This window comes from Geotrypetes seraphini, chromosome 2 (genome assembly GCF_902459505.1).
Source record: "Geotrypetes seraphini chromosome 2, aGeoSer1.1, whole genome shotgun sequence".
Lineage (NCBI taxonomy): Eukaryota > Metazoa > Chordata > Amphibia > Gymnophiona > Dermophiidae > Geotrypetes > Geotrypetes seraphini.
The window spans coordinates 442,563,745-442,579,772 of record NC_047085.1 but is presented as its reverse complement, the minus strand read 5'-3'; the positions used below and the strand labels follow the sequence as shown (position 1 = coordinate 442,579,772).

At 42.3% G+C, this 16,028-nt stretch overlaps 1 protein-coding gene across 1 annotated transcript in view; it reads left to right on the top strand.

Moving 5' to 3' along the window:
• LOC117354928 (protein adenylyltransferase SelO, mitochondrial-like) overlaps positions 1-16,028 on the top strand; it is a 96,016-nt gene that overhangs the window by 24,814 nt on the left and 55,174 nt on the right. The window contains exons 7-9 of the mRNA XM_033932890.1: positions 2,702-2,800; positions 3,272-3,339; positions 15,395-15,482. Coding sequence (XP_033788781.1) covers positions 2,702-2,800; positions 3,272-3,339; positions 15,395-15,482 — 255 coding nt within the window. The remainder of the gene's footprint in view (positions 1-2,701; positions 2,801-3,271; positions 3,340-15,394; positions 15,483-16,028) is intronic.

Below are 16,028 nucleotides of genomic sequence, written 5' to 3'. Positions count from 1 at the left end.
AAGTGGGGGTGCTGAAAAGTTCTCAGCCCAATCAACTTCCTAATTTCTGAGTGTTATTTTGCCACTGTAGCTGAAAAGAGTGTTATTTTATTTTGCAAAATGCCAATTTGCAGAATCATAATGCTATGTTTTGACATTGTTTCAGTTCATTGATTGAACCATGTCAGCAAAATATGTGAAATTTTCAAGAGTGGAACTCCAAGCCATCATGAAGTTCCTATTCCTGAAGAAGAACTTCAAAGGAAATCCATGAATGTATGATGGAAACATTAAGGGCTCCTTTTACAAAGGTGCGTTAGGGCCTTAACGCGCAGAATAGTGTGCGCTAAAATGCAGTGTGCGCTAGCCACTACCGCCTCCTCTTAAGCAGGTGGTAGTTTTTTAGGTAGCGCGCGCTATAGCGTGCACTACTCCGGTGCGTGCGCTAAAAATGCTAGTGCACCTTTGTAAAAGGAGCCCTAAGTGACAAATGCCCATAATATGCCATAGTGAAGAAGTAATATGCAGACTTTTAGAATGAAGATTTCGAGACTGAAGATGCAGCAAGTTCTGGGAGGTCTCAAATGGTGTCAACTCCAGAAATTGTTGACCTTGTCCATGACCTGGTTTTGGCAGATCGGCAAATATTGGCTAAAACAATTGCTGAAACACTACAGATATCCAGGAATGTGTTGGGTGTATAATTTAAGAGCAGCTGGAGGAGGGGCCTTAGGCAACTGAGTCAGTCAGGACCTTTGACTCCTCTCTGTGTTTCCCAGGATACACAGGGAGAAGCCAAAGGCCCTGATTGGCTCAGACGCCAAAGGCTCCTCCCCTTGGAGGGACCTTGGGCAGGCTCAAATGCCTAAGGAGGAGAGGGGCCTTAGGCGTCTGAGCCAATCAGGGCCTTAGGCCCCTCCTTGTGCATTCCAGGATGTACCAGGAAGGGGAAGGTCCGCCATTCTGGAGTGGCAGGCCTGCGAGCAGGAGGGGCTGGGCATCCCGCCTGCTGTCATCCTAATTTACAGGTACAGGGGAGGTTCAGAGTTTCGGAGTTTATATGGAGTAGTTTGGTGGGGAGGCAGGGAGGCATCCAGTGGCATGAGGGAGTGGGCATCCCTTCTGCTGTTTGTTGGTAAAGTGGGGAAGGGGAGGGGATATGTCAGTTCTGGGGGCTCCTAGCAGAGGGAGGGTCATGGCAGCAGGAGGGAGTGGACATCCCTCCTGTCAATATTTTGGTTCTGGGGGGTTGTCGGGGTGGGGGACAGCTCGATTTTATTTTTTTTTTATTAATGGGCCAGATATTGTGCCTATAGGAAAAAAATGAAAAAAAAAAAAATAGGCAGATATGTTGGTTTTTTCAGGTCGTTATTACCGATCCAATTCTGGCATGCAATGTTAGGCCATCGATTGGATGGCTCGTTTTTATATTAATGACTTCACTTACCTACCAGAATTGGAGAATGTAAGGCTCCACGAAAAACCATGCGGTGAGTCATTTTGAGAATTGGGTTGGCAAATTCCATCTGTCGCTAAACCAGTCAAACTGGTTTAGTGACCATCAGTACATGATCATAGAGTTTTGTGCATCTAGCCCTAAATTTAGAAAAAGTGTGAGGAGAAGAGGCGAGAATAGTATCTAACACTATAAAGAAGCTAATGAGATGATGATCATCTGACTAAGGCACAGGGAGGATCTGGTTAATCTGAGTTACATTATATTACGGATTTCTATTCCGCCATTACCTTGCAGTTCAAGGCGGATTACAAAAGAATTATCCAAGATGTATTACAACAAGAACTTACAAAAAAAAATTGGTCATTTTCAAAAAGAGTAAGAAATGGGTAAGGTTATTTGTTTGGGGTAGTTGGCTTTAGTGAGAGGTGGAGTTTGAGACTTGCGGTATTACTTCTTTTTTCAGAGTTTTCTTGAAGAGTATGGTCTTTATTTCTTTTCTAAAAGTCTTGTAGTCGAGGGATGCCGTCAGTAGATTGGCGATTTGGTTGTCTAGTTTGGCTACTTGAGTGGCCAGGAGGCCATCATATAATTTTTTCCGTTTGACCTCCTAGTGTGAGGGTGGAGTTGATGAAAACAATATCAAGTATGTGTTCTTTATCATGAGTAGAAGAGGCTACCAGTTGTGTCCAACCTAGAGCATCAAGCAACTAATCTACATAAGAATCCAATACCTATCATCAACATGCACATTAAAGACCCCAGCTGGGATGGAAACTCAGTCACACAAATCTATATTAACCAGTCATTCTTTCTTGAATTCAGATACACTTTGTCTCCACCACCAGAAGGCCGATCCACACATTTACCACCTTTTCCATGAAAAAGTGTTTTCTGAAGTTACTTCTTTCACCTTTATCCTATGTCCCCTCATTTTAGATTGAGAAGATGGTAAGGAATTCCAAAGGGACAGTGCTTAAGAAAAAAATGTATTCTGCCTGCTTAGTGTGATTTTATATCTGTTCTTACCCTGCCTGAGTCCATTTAAGAATACTGAGCTTGTTTCTACTAAAAAATTTCTCCTGCCTAGGTGTCAAATAATTATTTTTAAAATGTGAAAATGTAAATAAGGAGACACTGCAAAAACAACAGATTTTCAGGCTAGCAATGTCATAGATAGCTAGTGGCCTTGGCCATAACACAGAGACAGGATCTATCTTTCTGCCATCTCACTCTTGACTTTCATTTTGCATTTTCTTCTGACAGGGATGGAGATGGAAGAGCTGTGCTTCGCTCCTCTGTGCGAGAATTCTTGTGTAGTGAGGCAATGCACTATCTTGGAATTCCTACGAGCAGAGCTGCCAGGTATTGGCTCACTTTTTCTCCTAGAGCCAAACGCTGATTGCACTGATTAGCTCTCATACCAAACCATACTGTTTGATGATCACTTCTGCCCAGTTGGGCACCCACCTGAATGTTAGACATACTTTCTCTATTTGTGAGCACTAGATCTAAGGTCATCCCTTCCCTTGTGGGTTTTCACACCATTTGTCTGAACAGAGGTACACTTGAGGAGATAATGCATCATCCTTCTTTGTGCCACATAATTTTGGCATCCATTGGAACCGCATCATATCAAGGACAAGATAATAGAGTATTAGGTTTTAATATTTTGTTCAGACTCCTGATGTAGGCCATGCTGGCCGAAACACGTACATATCGAGTCGCTGTGTGAACAAATAAAGCGCAGTAGCACCCCGAGGTCGCCTTCATTGTCTTTTTTTTGTTTCTGAGATGAAAACCTGACATGATTCATGATGATTTCTCATTTTCCAGTCTAGTTGTGAGTGATGATGGTGTATGGCGAGATCAGTTCTACAATGGAAATCATAACAAAGAAAGAGGTATGTCATACTTCAAAAACACTATTGATGTCCAAATATCAGGTCTGATCTTTATTTTTTTTTAAATTCTTTATTCATTTTTGCATGTTACAACAAGTGTAGCAGATAAACTCATATTAACTAAAAATACACACTTGATTAACTCTCATATAATACATTAAGTATAACATTTCATTACAAATTAATATTCCATAATATTTTAAAATATTATTTAATAAACCTAATATTTAAATTATTCTTATTAAATAGAAAATCCTCCCCTCCCATCACAATATTACATACAAATGTCATTACATTGAAACTATTGATATAATCATATATTATGAAATAACAAAAATAAAACCCACCCATTTCCCCTATAATCAAATATCTTATCTTGGGAAAAGTTAATCATTTGTTACAAAAATCTGTTAATGGTCCCCAGATCTTCTGAAATTTACCAAAATAACTTTTTTGCGTTGCTATTGTACGTTCCATTTTGTATATATGTAATTTAACCTGTCATATGTCTTATGGTTCAGGTCTGATCTTTAAATGTAAATCATTTATTTATTAAAATTGTGGCCAGGCCAGGCCCTGAGCAAGTGGGAAAACCCGTCTCGGATCACAGGTAAGATTTTTGTGCACCCTTATGTGGTCGGTGAAAGGAAAACCCGGACACTGGATTCAGTTCAAACAAAACTTCACAAGGTTTATTATAAGGAAAAATAAAATCCAAAACAAGCATATAACACACAGTTCCCTTTCCATAGGTCCAGTGTCTATTATCAGCAATATAGTCCATGGACTGGATAGTCCTGGTCCTCACTTTATAAGCAAAAACAAGATCAAAATAGGACTTCTCCGTCCCTTAATAGGCTAGTATGCCCCTCTTAGGGCTGCTGGCCACTTTATGCAACAGACCTTGCCAGCACTACTCTGGCATTTTAGGTACCAGCACTTCTCTACACCATAGTATAAGGGAAAAAAAAACTTCTTTTGACTTTTATTATTATTAGCACTTTGTCCCACTAAGGACTTTCACAGCCTGCACTACAGTCTGTGTGGAAGCAAGCCTCCCTTTTGTATTCAGATGTTCAGGCCCCTCCCAAAATGCCACCACAGTCCTTGAGCTTTTGAGCTTAGGGACCTTGCTTGATAATAAGGCTTTTTAGCCTGATTCAAATGGACAGGCACTGCTGCCTTGCTGCTTCTATGACATTAAGTAAGCATAGGCTTCTCCTTGCAGTCTTTACTTTCAATGGAGGAATATCCCAGCTTATAACTTTTAAATCAGGTTTCCATACATTCCTCTGGCACACTTAACTGTGCTTCAGCCTCACTGCAGCACCCCCACCCTGGGCCACTGGGGCTATAGTCATTGTTTTCTGTCTTCATGAATTCCCCTGCTTCACTCTCCACCTCCCATCCCCCTCTCTGGGTGTTTAGGAAAGTTTCCTGGCCAGGTTCTTCTGCGTCTGAAAGAAACTCTAGCCCTACCCCCCTCAGGCTCCCCTGGGAATTCAAAGTACCTAGCTAGCTGCTGGATTCATCTCCCTGCTTGTTGTTCCTAGTGGCTTGCAAAGGTGGCTGGGCTGCTCTGAGTGTGCTGCATTCTGCTTCCCTTGTTAGAGTCAGCTAGGGTTAATTTATTCACCTGCCTTCCTCCTGCTTGAGGCTTATGTGACTGCAGAACTTGGTACTCCGCCCCCATCTGTGTTGACTCTCTTTCTCCTTAGAGCAGGGAAAGAAATAATAGAGGCTAGATTGTGTTTTAGGTGCCCTCTCTGCCTGAATTCCTGGTTGTTGACTCACCTGCATTTTCTCTTTTCTCTCTGGCATGGTTAAAGCCTGGCTTTTGGCTTGGTGTAAAGGCTTTATTTTAGGGAGAGCTGGCTTTACGGCAGGCCTTTGGGACTTGACAGGGGCTTCTCTGTCAGAAAATACACAAAATGACTAAAGTAACGGCGATTTCTTGAGATCATTTGTGCTGACCACTGTATCACCTTAGCATGCAGTCTCTTTTGCCTTAATTATTAAAGATGTGCATTCCTAAACGATCATTCCAACAGGAATAAATCCACAAAATGAAAGGTCTGTTATATTTCAGCATTTTTTTCAGTGTTAATAGTTATTAGGCATCAGCCATCCTTGAACCTGTAACTTTTAAGATGGAAGGTAGCTGCCTTCCAGGAAGAGATATTCTGCCTCTTGAGAGTCTGCTAGTTCCTGTCTCCTGATTGGTTCATTGGTCTAGTCTAATTTTCAAGCCTCAGGAATCTCTGAGGGTCTCTGTGACAGAAAAATCAGCCAAAGTAAAGGTACTGAAAGATTAACACTCACCTAAATTTAAGAAAACAAACAAACCCTGATAGAAAAATCCAGTTAAATTTGAGTCTTAGCCAAAAGGACTGGAACCACCCCCCCAAATGGCAAGTTTCTTTCCAGTGTAGTTAAGTTTCAATATTTTTTTCTATAATAGCTATAATATGGTATTACTATATTTAAGCCAATCTTGAATCTATGACCTTTGGGCTAGAAGTCAGCCACCTTCAGAAGAGCTATTTTGCCCCTTGGAAGTCTGTTATAGCCAGCTCATGCCTAGCTGTGTCTTATATTTCTAGTAAACATAGGGCTCCTTTTACTAAAAAGCGCTAGCGGTTTTAGAACGCGCTACATTGCCCCATGCGCTACACGCTAACGCCTCCACAGAGCTTGCATTAGGATTTTCGTGTAGCGTGGAGGTTAACATGCACTAATCTTCAGCGCGCGCTAAAAATGCTAGTGCAGCGTAGTAAAAGGAGCCCATAGTTTCTGTTTCCTGACTTGCCCAGCAGAAACCAGCTTAGGGTAGGCTTGAGCATTTCTACCTTGCTGCTTGACGTCTTTGTTACTTTATTGTTGGTCTTGTCCAGCTGTACTCTTAAAAAAAAAAAAAGATAAAAACAAAATGAACTTTTACAAAAACAATACAAACCCCCCCCCTCAAACAACACAAAAAACTAAATTAAAATAATTTTTTTTCCCCGCACATCCCTAATAATTAGTCATAGCCTTTCCGGGAAGATGGCTAAGTTACACAGAATTTCATATTTCTGGTATTACTGAGATTATAACATTTTGTACCTGCATAGATCCTTCTCTCTCTCTTCCCTATACTGATTCTTGTTAGGGGGGGGGAACCCCTCTGTTCTTAACAGTACTGGGAAGTTTGGTTCTCTGCTGTCTACTGACTTTAAGCAATATTTTCTCTTAGCGTCCTTCTCTTAGGAAACAGTATAAGAAAATTGTGAAACACTGTTTTGTTTTTTTTAAACCTGTGTATTCTGCTCTAGGACAAGGAGAGCTATAAGTTTTGAAAATCCTGTTTTTCTGCACTGTAAAAAGGTTAAGAAAATAACTATTTAAATCCTGTGTGCTTTGTGACACAGGAGACTTCAAGTTTGGAAAATCCTGTGTTTTAAGTGAGCTGCAGATTTGGTAAAGTCTGTATTGATAAATCAATTGAGATTCAGAATCTTGGAGCAATTGTCCTTAATTGCCGTAGGTGCTTAGAGCCAGTGTTTAGCAGGGAGGGGCTATTTCCTGAAGTGCTTGCATTTCCTAGGAAAGTACTCTGGTAGAAAAGTTGCTTTTAACACTTCTAAAAGCTAGGTTACACAGAATTAACATAAGAACATAAGAATTGCCTACTGGAACAGACCGAAGGTCCATCAAACCCATCATCCTGTTTCTAACAGTGGCTAACTCAGGTCCCAAGTAGTAAAACAAATTTTCCAGTGCAATAGGTGAGACATTATAGAGACAAGTGGATTGTATCCCAATGGCCATGTGCTATATGCAGAAGGAATCCACTATGGATTTTTATGTGATTCCCCTGTACTTCTCTGGGAGCTATAGCACCACCTTCTGTTTTTCCCCTTCTGCACACATACCTGAAGGAATGTTTATTTTCTGCTCTCCCTTTCTTATTTTATTTTGATGTTTTTAGTCCCTTTTGGGGATTTCTTTGTGCTTGCAGCATTTCTTCAGCTCTGCCTGTGTAGAGAAAATGTAGACTCCGGTCTGCAGCTGGCAGGCCAATCCCTGGTGGTACCTGTTGGCCAGCCTGCATTAGTTTCTGTGAAGCTCGGAGCTGTCCCCACTTTTCTCTCACCCTCTATTAAGCAAGGGTTTGAGCACAGGCTGTTGAGCATCCTTTGGGGGCTCAGCAGTGTCTCACAGTGTGCCAGCTGCGTTTTCTCCTCCACCTGTCCAAGTAGTGCGTCCATTAATCTGCGAGGAACGGTTAGACACCGTTAGACACTGGCAGCCTGAAGATCAGCTTAGAAGAGACATTCCCAACATGAGGCAGTGATTTCTTCTCATCCAGCTACTGTGAGAGAGCTAAGGCAGGCTGCACCACATTTCCAGCACAGGTCACAGTGAGTAAGGCTGTCACAGCCTGTGAGGTGATTCAGGGGGGGGTCTGAATTTCACTGTTTTGGAGGTTTCTGCATGTCCCCTATGTTCCCGCACCTGAAAAATCATAAAATTGTTGTTTTTAGACTTTGATTACTATGAAAAATATTGCAATTTTGGCATGAATTTCATGGCGTTCTTATTGTGGCAGTTTGGTTTAGATAAGTATTTTTTTGATTGTGTTTAAGTATGTTTTGATATTGCGTTGTAGTTAGCTTGGCGGGTTTCGGCTGGCAGGGTTTGTGTGGGGGTCGCTCAGCTTGTATCTCCACCGTTTGAGTTTAAATTGCTCACGGGTTTGTTTGGATTGCATTATTTATTTAGGGCCTTATTGTAGGTGTCTTTCATTATTATATACACATAGGGGGCTCAATGATGGTGTGGTGGTGGAGGCTTCCTGCCTCAGCCCGGAAGTGAAGCATCGGAGCTTTTGCTCCCATTGCTGATGGTTCACACTGAGAGCGCCCTTTACTTCTTGAGTGGAGTTGTTTCAGGTTAGTACTGCAGCTTATTCTGAGCACCCCCCATCCAAACCCTGTTGTGACTGGTTGTGCCTCTTTGTTGTTACTATTATGAATTTCATAGTGGCAGCCCTTGGATTTTTCCCAACTTTTTTTTTTTTTAAGTTCACTGCACTTCAAAAACTGCGTTTTTTTGCCTCAGTACTTGTTGGGATGGGATCCTTGGGCTCCAAATTCATTCCAGGATTGTGCAAATTTTGTGCTTCAGGAGTGTTTCTGCACCATGTGCTGTGGGAGCGTGAAGCCTAGCCTTCCCCCTATCTAAACAGGTGACAAAAAGGGCGGCCTTCTCTGTTTTCTGGGCCAAAAACACTACCATTTCTGCATGAAGGGATACATATGCCCCGCAGCCCGGGAAACACAGGTTTCAATCATCTGAGGGTGACTACACACTCCATGGTTAGGATGACCTCTCAAATTTCTGACATTTTTGTGCCTTGCATGTCAGAATAGCCGTGCTTCTACTACACAGTCATCCTGCACCTTGGACTTGTCTCTCTGCGGCTTTGCCTTCCTGAGCGTGTCCTATTAGCAAAGCCTGCTCTTTGTGGTACTCATGCTGGGGATCAATTGTTCATCCCCTTCTTTTCTGGGGATGCTTTTCCTGTGGCTGAGGATCTGCGCCAGCATGTCTGATCTGTGGATCCTTCTCTGGTTTTCTACCCTGGGGACGATCCCATGGTTCTGCATTTTTTTCAGTCTGCTGCCTTACTGCATCTCTTTTCAAGTCTCTTTATGAGCTCCCTTTGGACCCACAGCCAATTCTTTCAACTTCTTCCTCTTTCATGTGAGTTCTCTGTCTTCTGCATTTTATTGGCATCCTGTTCCTGACAGTCTGCTCTCAGGACATGGGCTCCTCTAGCATGGATCCTCGGTTTCTCAGGTGTCTTAAGTGCTCCTTCCTTCCCAGCACAGGTGGATTGGTGCTCCCGGGCATGCAGATTAGTTCTCTGTAGACCTTTTGCAGCAGTGGCTCTCAATGTCCTGGCTTCCTTGGCGGCGTTCTTGTCTCTAGCGCTGGTCTGTTCCAGTTGAGCACCTTGGCAAATAATGGCATAGCCTCCTGCTCAGCTTCTCTTCTCTGGTGTAGCTGATGTTCCTGATGCTCTGTATGTCCTTATTTGGGTTCTGGTTCAGACATCAGCATAAGAACAATGACTTCTTGCTGTCTGCTCTGGCTCAGACTCTGGGCCAGTCTATCTTCCTCTACAGCTACTCTTATGAGGCACCCTTTTCAGGGTCAGTTTTTCTTTGGCTAAGGCCTGAACGACCTCATGAATTCTGTGGTGGACTTTCATCCTAAGACTCTGTCAGCAGATCCTGCTTCTCTGGAGATTCAGGACGCTATCATTTTTGAGGCTCGAGGCATTCCCGCCCTTATTCCAGTTCCATGTGTTGGAGTTTTTCCAAGGGATACAGGCAGAGGTTCTCAAGCTCCAGGTGTAACCAGCCATTCGCCTCCCGTGCAGCTCCCTCTGCCAAACAGGCACACTTACAATGGGCTGGGGGGGGGATTCCTTCAGGTATCTGCTTATAAGAGGCAGACTCACAGCTTCCTGCATGCCTAGATGCACATCACATCCAACCAGTTGGTCCTGGTCATCATTCAGTCAGGCTACAAACTGGTCTTTTCTTGGCCTCTGACAGATTGGGTTACAGACTCTCCCATAGGATGTCCAAACAAAGCAGTCACAGTGCATGCCACAGTACGATGATTGTTAAATATTCAGGCCATAGAACCGGTGCTGCCCTAGGACTTGGACAGTAGTCTCTTTTTATGCTGCTCATCCCAGGAATAAGCAGTGGATTGCCCCAGGCCTTCTCAATAATGGCCTATGGACTTCTCTTTTAGGAAATTATCCAAACCCATTTTAAACCCTGCCATGCCAACTGCCTCTGACATATTAACCTTTCCATTCAGCTCTTTCCTCCCTTTTTTTTTCTACCTCAGTTCACTTAAATTTCACCCTCTTTCTCCCTTCTTGTCTTTACTTTTCACCTTCCTAACAAATTTACATATTATTCTCTTACCCACTCTTCCGTTTTCTTCCATCTTTAATCTACTGCCTATTACCATATTTGTACCTACTATAATCACTATCATCTCATTCACCCCTGCACCATCTTGCTTTGTCTCGCCTCTCCCATATAGTGCCACCATTCCCAGCTTCTCCCTCTCTTCACCCTTCCTACCCAGTATTTGCTCCCTCTTTCTCCTTTCCCCACCCTCAAAGCCTGAAATATCCCTCTCCCACTCCACCCCACCAGCATCTTCCTGTCCCATCTTTTTTTTTCCAGTTCCTCCTATCATGGTCCAGCATGTCTCCTCTCTTCTGTCCCTCCCATTGTACAGCATCCTCACTTCCTTCTGCCCCTGGATCCAACATCTTCCTTTTTCTCCCTTCCCCCTTCTGCACAGCATTTCTTCCTCTCTGTCCTCCACCTGCATGACCAACATGTCTCCTTCTCACTCATTGTCCACCATCTCTCACTCACTCCCTTGCTGCATAGGGAGTGGGAAAAGAGAGATAGATATTGGATCCAAGATACATCTCTCCAAACACCTCTACTGCCACATCCAACATTTCTCTCTTTCTCATCCCCACCCTGTGCAGTGTCTTTTGTCCTTCCCCACCAGCCCCATGCCCAACATTTTTCGTTTAATCACCCCTCTCCAGCCCCATGCCGCATCTCTTCCTTCCTTCCTTCCCTCCCTCCATCACCATGTCTTAACGTTTTTCCCTCTCGCATCCCTTTCCATTCCCATGCAGGATCTGTCACTCCACCACCATTTTCCCCCTTTCATCAAGCTTCAAGTTTATTTTAAATTTCTTACCCCACCTATTGGGGGAAAAAACCTTCTATGCGGCTTACAATTTTGAATTAGGGGGTGTTATAAGAAATCATGAGTTTCATCTCTCATCTCTCCCCCATGCATCTCTACCTCACTCCTCTCCACCACCATGCCCAACAATTTTGTCTCCCTCCCTAAGCCCAACAATTCTCATTCTTCCTTTCCCCGTGTGTACTCTCTCTCTTTCCCTCTATGCCCAACAATTCTCCCTTTCTCTTCCCTCCCTACATTCTCCCATTCTGTGTCCAAGTTTGTACTCTTCTTTCCTTCATTCACTCCATTCTATGTCTCTAGATTTGGATGCCACACCACACTTCCCGTGGAAGTGTACCTGCCTCTGTACTTCCAAGTACCGCTTCCTCTTCCTCTTCTTTCCTTTTTCCTTTCAGTTGCATTTGACATCTTTAAAAAGCCTACCCTCAGCAGATCTGGAAGCCTTCCCTCTGATGCAAAATCCTAGTATCAGAGGAAAGTCTTCCGGGTCAGCCACGGGCAGCGTGTAGGTACCACTGCCTTACTGCCATATAAGATGGCAAGTGTAACTGAATTGAAGAAGGAAGGAGGAAGCAGTACTTAGAAGTCTAGAGCCGGGTTGGAGATAGGTGCACTCCTGTGGAAGCCCCGCAAGAGTAACTTCTATTCCTGCAGCATTCCCACTGACCCTGTTCCTGTGTAGCTCTCTATTGTCAAAATCTCAACAGAGTGTTTTAGAGGTATGGTATGGGTGGGACTGGGGTGGACTTATGACCTGGTTATTTTTCTGCCATAATCAAAAATTTTAGAAAACATCCAGGGCGCAATTTTGACATTTGGAGCTAGACCTGTTTTAACAACAAATAAATGCCATAAAGTTGCCCAAACTAACCAGATGACCACTGGAGGGATGTAATCATAACCCCCCCTCCTACCCCCCAAAGATTTAAATTAAACAGTACATACCTGCCTGTGTGACAACTTCAGATGTTATGGCCAGTCCTGGAATAGCCTGGTGGTCAGTGCAGTGGATGGCAGAAAAGGGGAGGCCCATATTGTACTCTAACTGCTACACCAAAACCCACCCAAAACCTACTGTACCTACATATAGATGTCACCTGCAAGCAAAAGGGCTACTGTTGTGGTGTGAAGTTGGGTCCAATAGGTTTTGGGTGGGTTTTGGAGGGCTCACCATACACTATAAGGGGGTTATGTGTACCTAGGACCTTTTATGTGAAGTTCACTGCAGTGCCCCCTCAGGTGTGTCCCATTGCTCAGTTGGGATGTCTGTGTGATCAGTCTATTACAAATACTGGCCCCTCCTATAATAATAATAATATTTTTTTTTTATATACCACCTAACCAGCAGTTCATAGCGGTTTACACAATAGGTACTCAGCATACAATATAATAATGACATCATACATAATAAAATTCTAAATAACTAATACAAGCATTAAAACTAGTGAATAAGGCTTGTTTTGTGCATTTTTCTTTTGGACTTTTTTTTTTATTTTTTTTTAAATAATTCAAAAAGATAGACGTTTTGCCATTTTGAAAATGGGCATGTTTGGTACTGGATTTTGTGTGTCTTCTGCAAAACGTCCAAACTCAAGATTCAGATATCATATTGAAAGTGACCCTCATTATATAACAAAAAGGTCTATAGTTGCTCCTATAAAGAACATCTTAGCATCAACAAGTATTTTATTGTACCTCTATGAGTAATACTCTCCCTAAGAGAGTCAATTACTAACAGCTTTCATTAATGCCATTAGTGCATGTTATTTACTACAAGGTTTCTTTCATAATAAGGGTCTTGCAGTTAATAATGCATGATAGCATTAGTGCACATTAATTCTTAATAAATGACTCCTAAATGTGCTTATTAAACAGAACAGGGGAAGAAAGGAAAAAGCAGGTCAGAGAGGAAAGTTAAGGAAACATCTTTAAAGAGATTCTACTACTTAATCTCAGGGATCCTTTTACTAAAGTGTGGTAAAGGTTTGAATTATTGCACAGTAAGGAGGTAATTCTGTATGGTCATGCCTAGTTTTAGACTCTAGCAACACATTTAAATAACAGTATTCAAGTCACTCAATAAAATGCAGAGCAGAGTACACAGGCTAATATCAATTGACTTGAGTCTCAATTTTATTAGGAGCAGCCATAGATAAAAATGGAAAGTGTAAATGTAATTAAAATACCTATATACTCAACTATATACCCATGTATATGGTTGAGAAAATGTAATTAAAAGACCCATATACCCTTTCATTGGCTCACCCTCAGGAGATTTGCATCTTGGTGTCTGCTTCAGAGGCAGTTTTTACAATTGCAGACAGTAATTCCACCTAAGGCGATCACTTATAGTACTTCTATGGTTGCACGTCAGGGATCCTCAAACCTTAAACAATTTAAAAGAGGTTCTGAAACCCAAGATATAATTTAAAAGAGGTCCTGAAACATGTTGGGGGCCCCTGAAGCAGGTGCTGAAATGCCGAAGCATGTTGGGCATGTGGGCATTTTAAATACTTGCTATACACCGCCTTGATTGAATCTCTTCATTAAGGTGGTTAATAAATCCAAATAAATAAATTACATTTGCAGATTCCAGTTTTATTTATGGTTGCTTTTAGTAAAATATGAAGTGAATTAATACTAGTCTGTGTACAATGCTCTGTGTTTTATTGATATCCCGTGTGCTGCAGTTTTGTCCTCCTTTTTTCTAGTATTTTAGTCACTTATATGTGTAAAGGACCTCTTCTGTATACCGACAGTATAAAAAGTATGTATTTGCATGGCACATACTTTGATGGTAGGTGTTCACATTGGCAGAGAGCAGGTAGAGCATACAAGTATGTGAGTATATTATAATGTACATGTGCTCTTGCTAACATCTAGATGAAAGCATTTATATCAGCCTAGGGCTGGTTGTGTCTTTAGAAGCACATTTTGTAGATTCTTTGCTATAAGGTTTCCTTTCATGTGCCAAGACTATTTCATGGTAAATGCAACGCTTGTTTGATGTTCTCGGCAGTGTGCCCAGTATCTGCCCAAGCAGTTATCTCAGAGAAAACTCTGTAATGTGTTGTAAATGTTCTGGCAGTGTGGAAGCACTATCTGTACCAGTGATAGTGGGTGGTAAATGACAGCATGCTACCTGCAATGTGCAGTCCATGCCCATTTCCTGCTCCTAACCTGCCCATTTCCTGTCTTATAATAGGGTATGCACTATGCATAGTGTATGGGTATCATGACCTTATATTAAGTGTTCCTATGCTCTAATTCATGCACTAATTGTTTAGTGCATTTTAGTAAAATGCAGGGTCAGCACAACCATTGCATCAGGTGAGGCTTTGACCCGCGGTGCTAGAAATATGGGGTGCCGAAATCCCCAGCCTCTGAGCTCACCTCCAGTGCTTCACCTGGTCTAAAGCTTTCTCACCCTCCTCTTTCAGCCCAACATTTCTCCCTTTCTCTCTCCAGCCCCTAGTCCGGCATTGCTCCCTTTCCTCTCTCTCCCCATCCTCCTTTTCCTGCGGCTCTCTAAACATTACCTTGTTTGCTGGTAGCAGCATGCACACCAGGAGGGTTTCGGCCAGTCCTGGGTCTTCTTTCTGCTGTGTCCCACCAACAGGAAATTACATCAGAAAGAGCCATGACGCAGCAGAGGGTAGACTGAGGGGGAAAGAAGCTTAAGCGTTGGGGCCCCTCTCCGTGCATCCCAGGATGCACTAGGAAGGGGAAGGCCTGCCATTTTGGAGAGGCGGACCTGTGAGCAGGAGGAACTGGACATCCTTCCTGCTGTCTTCTTCACATAAGTGGTTTGGGAGCATGGGGGGAGACGGGGCTCAGGCAAGAGGGAGTGGGCATCCCTCCTGCCAATTATTTTCAAAGTATGGGGAGTGGGGAAGGGGAGGGGGGGTCCTAGAATGGAAGGGGGTTTATTCTGGGAGGGAGCACTTAGTATCCAATGTCAGATGATTAATTTAGAGAGTAATATGTTCAGGAAATATCTCAAACTCATCTGTTTAGTTTTCAGGTACGATAATGCAATTTCCACATATAGGGATCATAGAACAATATAGTTAGAAACATCTCCAAGAGTTGCTTCACTTTAATACGTGATGATAGTTTGGATTATTATTCTATTATTAATATCATCCTATAGATTGTTTCAAATTAATGCCTCCATTTTACTCTTTCTCTACGGTTAATGTAAACATTTATGCACTGTATTTTATGACCTGGGTTATTTTTGAAGGTGCTGTAGTTCTGCGGGTTGCCAAATCATGGTTTCGTATAGGTTCATTAGAAGAGCTGGCTTTTTCACAGGAACTGGACTTACTGAGGTGAGAATAATAAAGATAATTTCATGCTCTTTTTTTCTGGTCATTTGGTTATGTTTTCCAGGCCATTGGGACAGAATAGACATACTAGCATTGTGAATTGTACAATGTTTAGACTTCTCTGCATTTTTCTATTTCTTTCATTTGTATTTGTTGCATTTTTATTTAGAAACCCTTTTCTTGCTGTTTATCTGCTTAATTCAGATAGAGAATTCATGCTGTTTATCTGCTCATGTTGATAGAGAATTTGGGAAATTGTAGCATTGTCCCTAAAGAGAAAGGAAAGAGAGAGGCGTTTTGCACATTCCAGATAATTATGTTGGGGTAGGAAGCACTGGAAAGTGGTTGATTAGGCTTTACAGTATCTTTCTGTGAAAAAGAGGGTGCTAACTTAAAAATGTCAGAAAAAAACATGGTCTTACCGAGGGCCTGGTACCTTAATTTATTCCCACTGATGAATCAGACTAACATCCTTTGGCTGAATTTAATTTTGTATTTGTTAATTGCACAAATATTGATTGGGGTTTTTTTTTGTTCAGTGGATTCAGT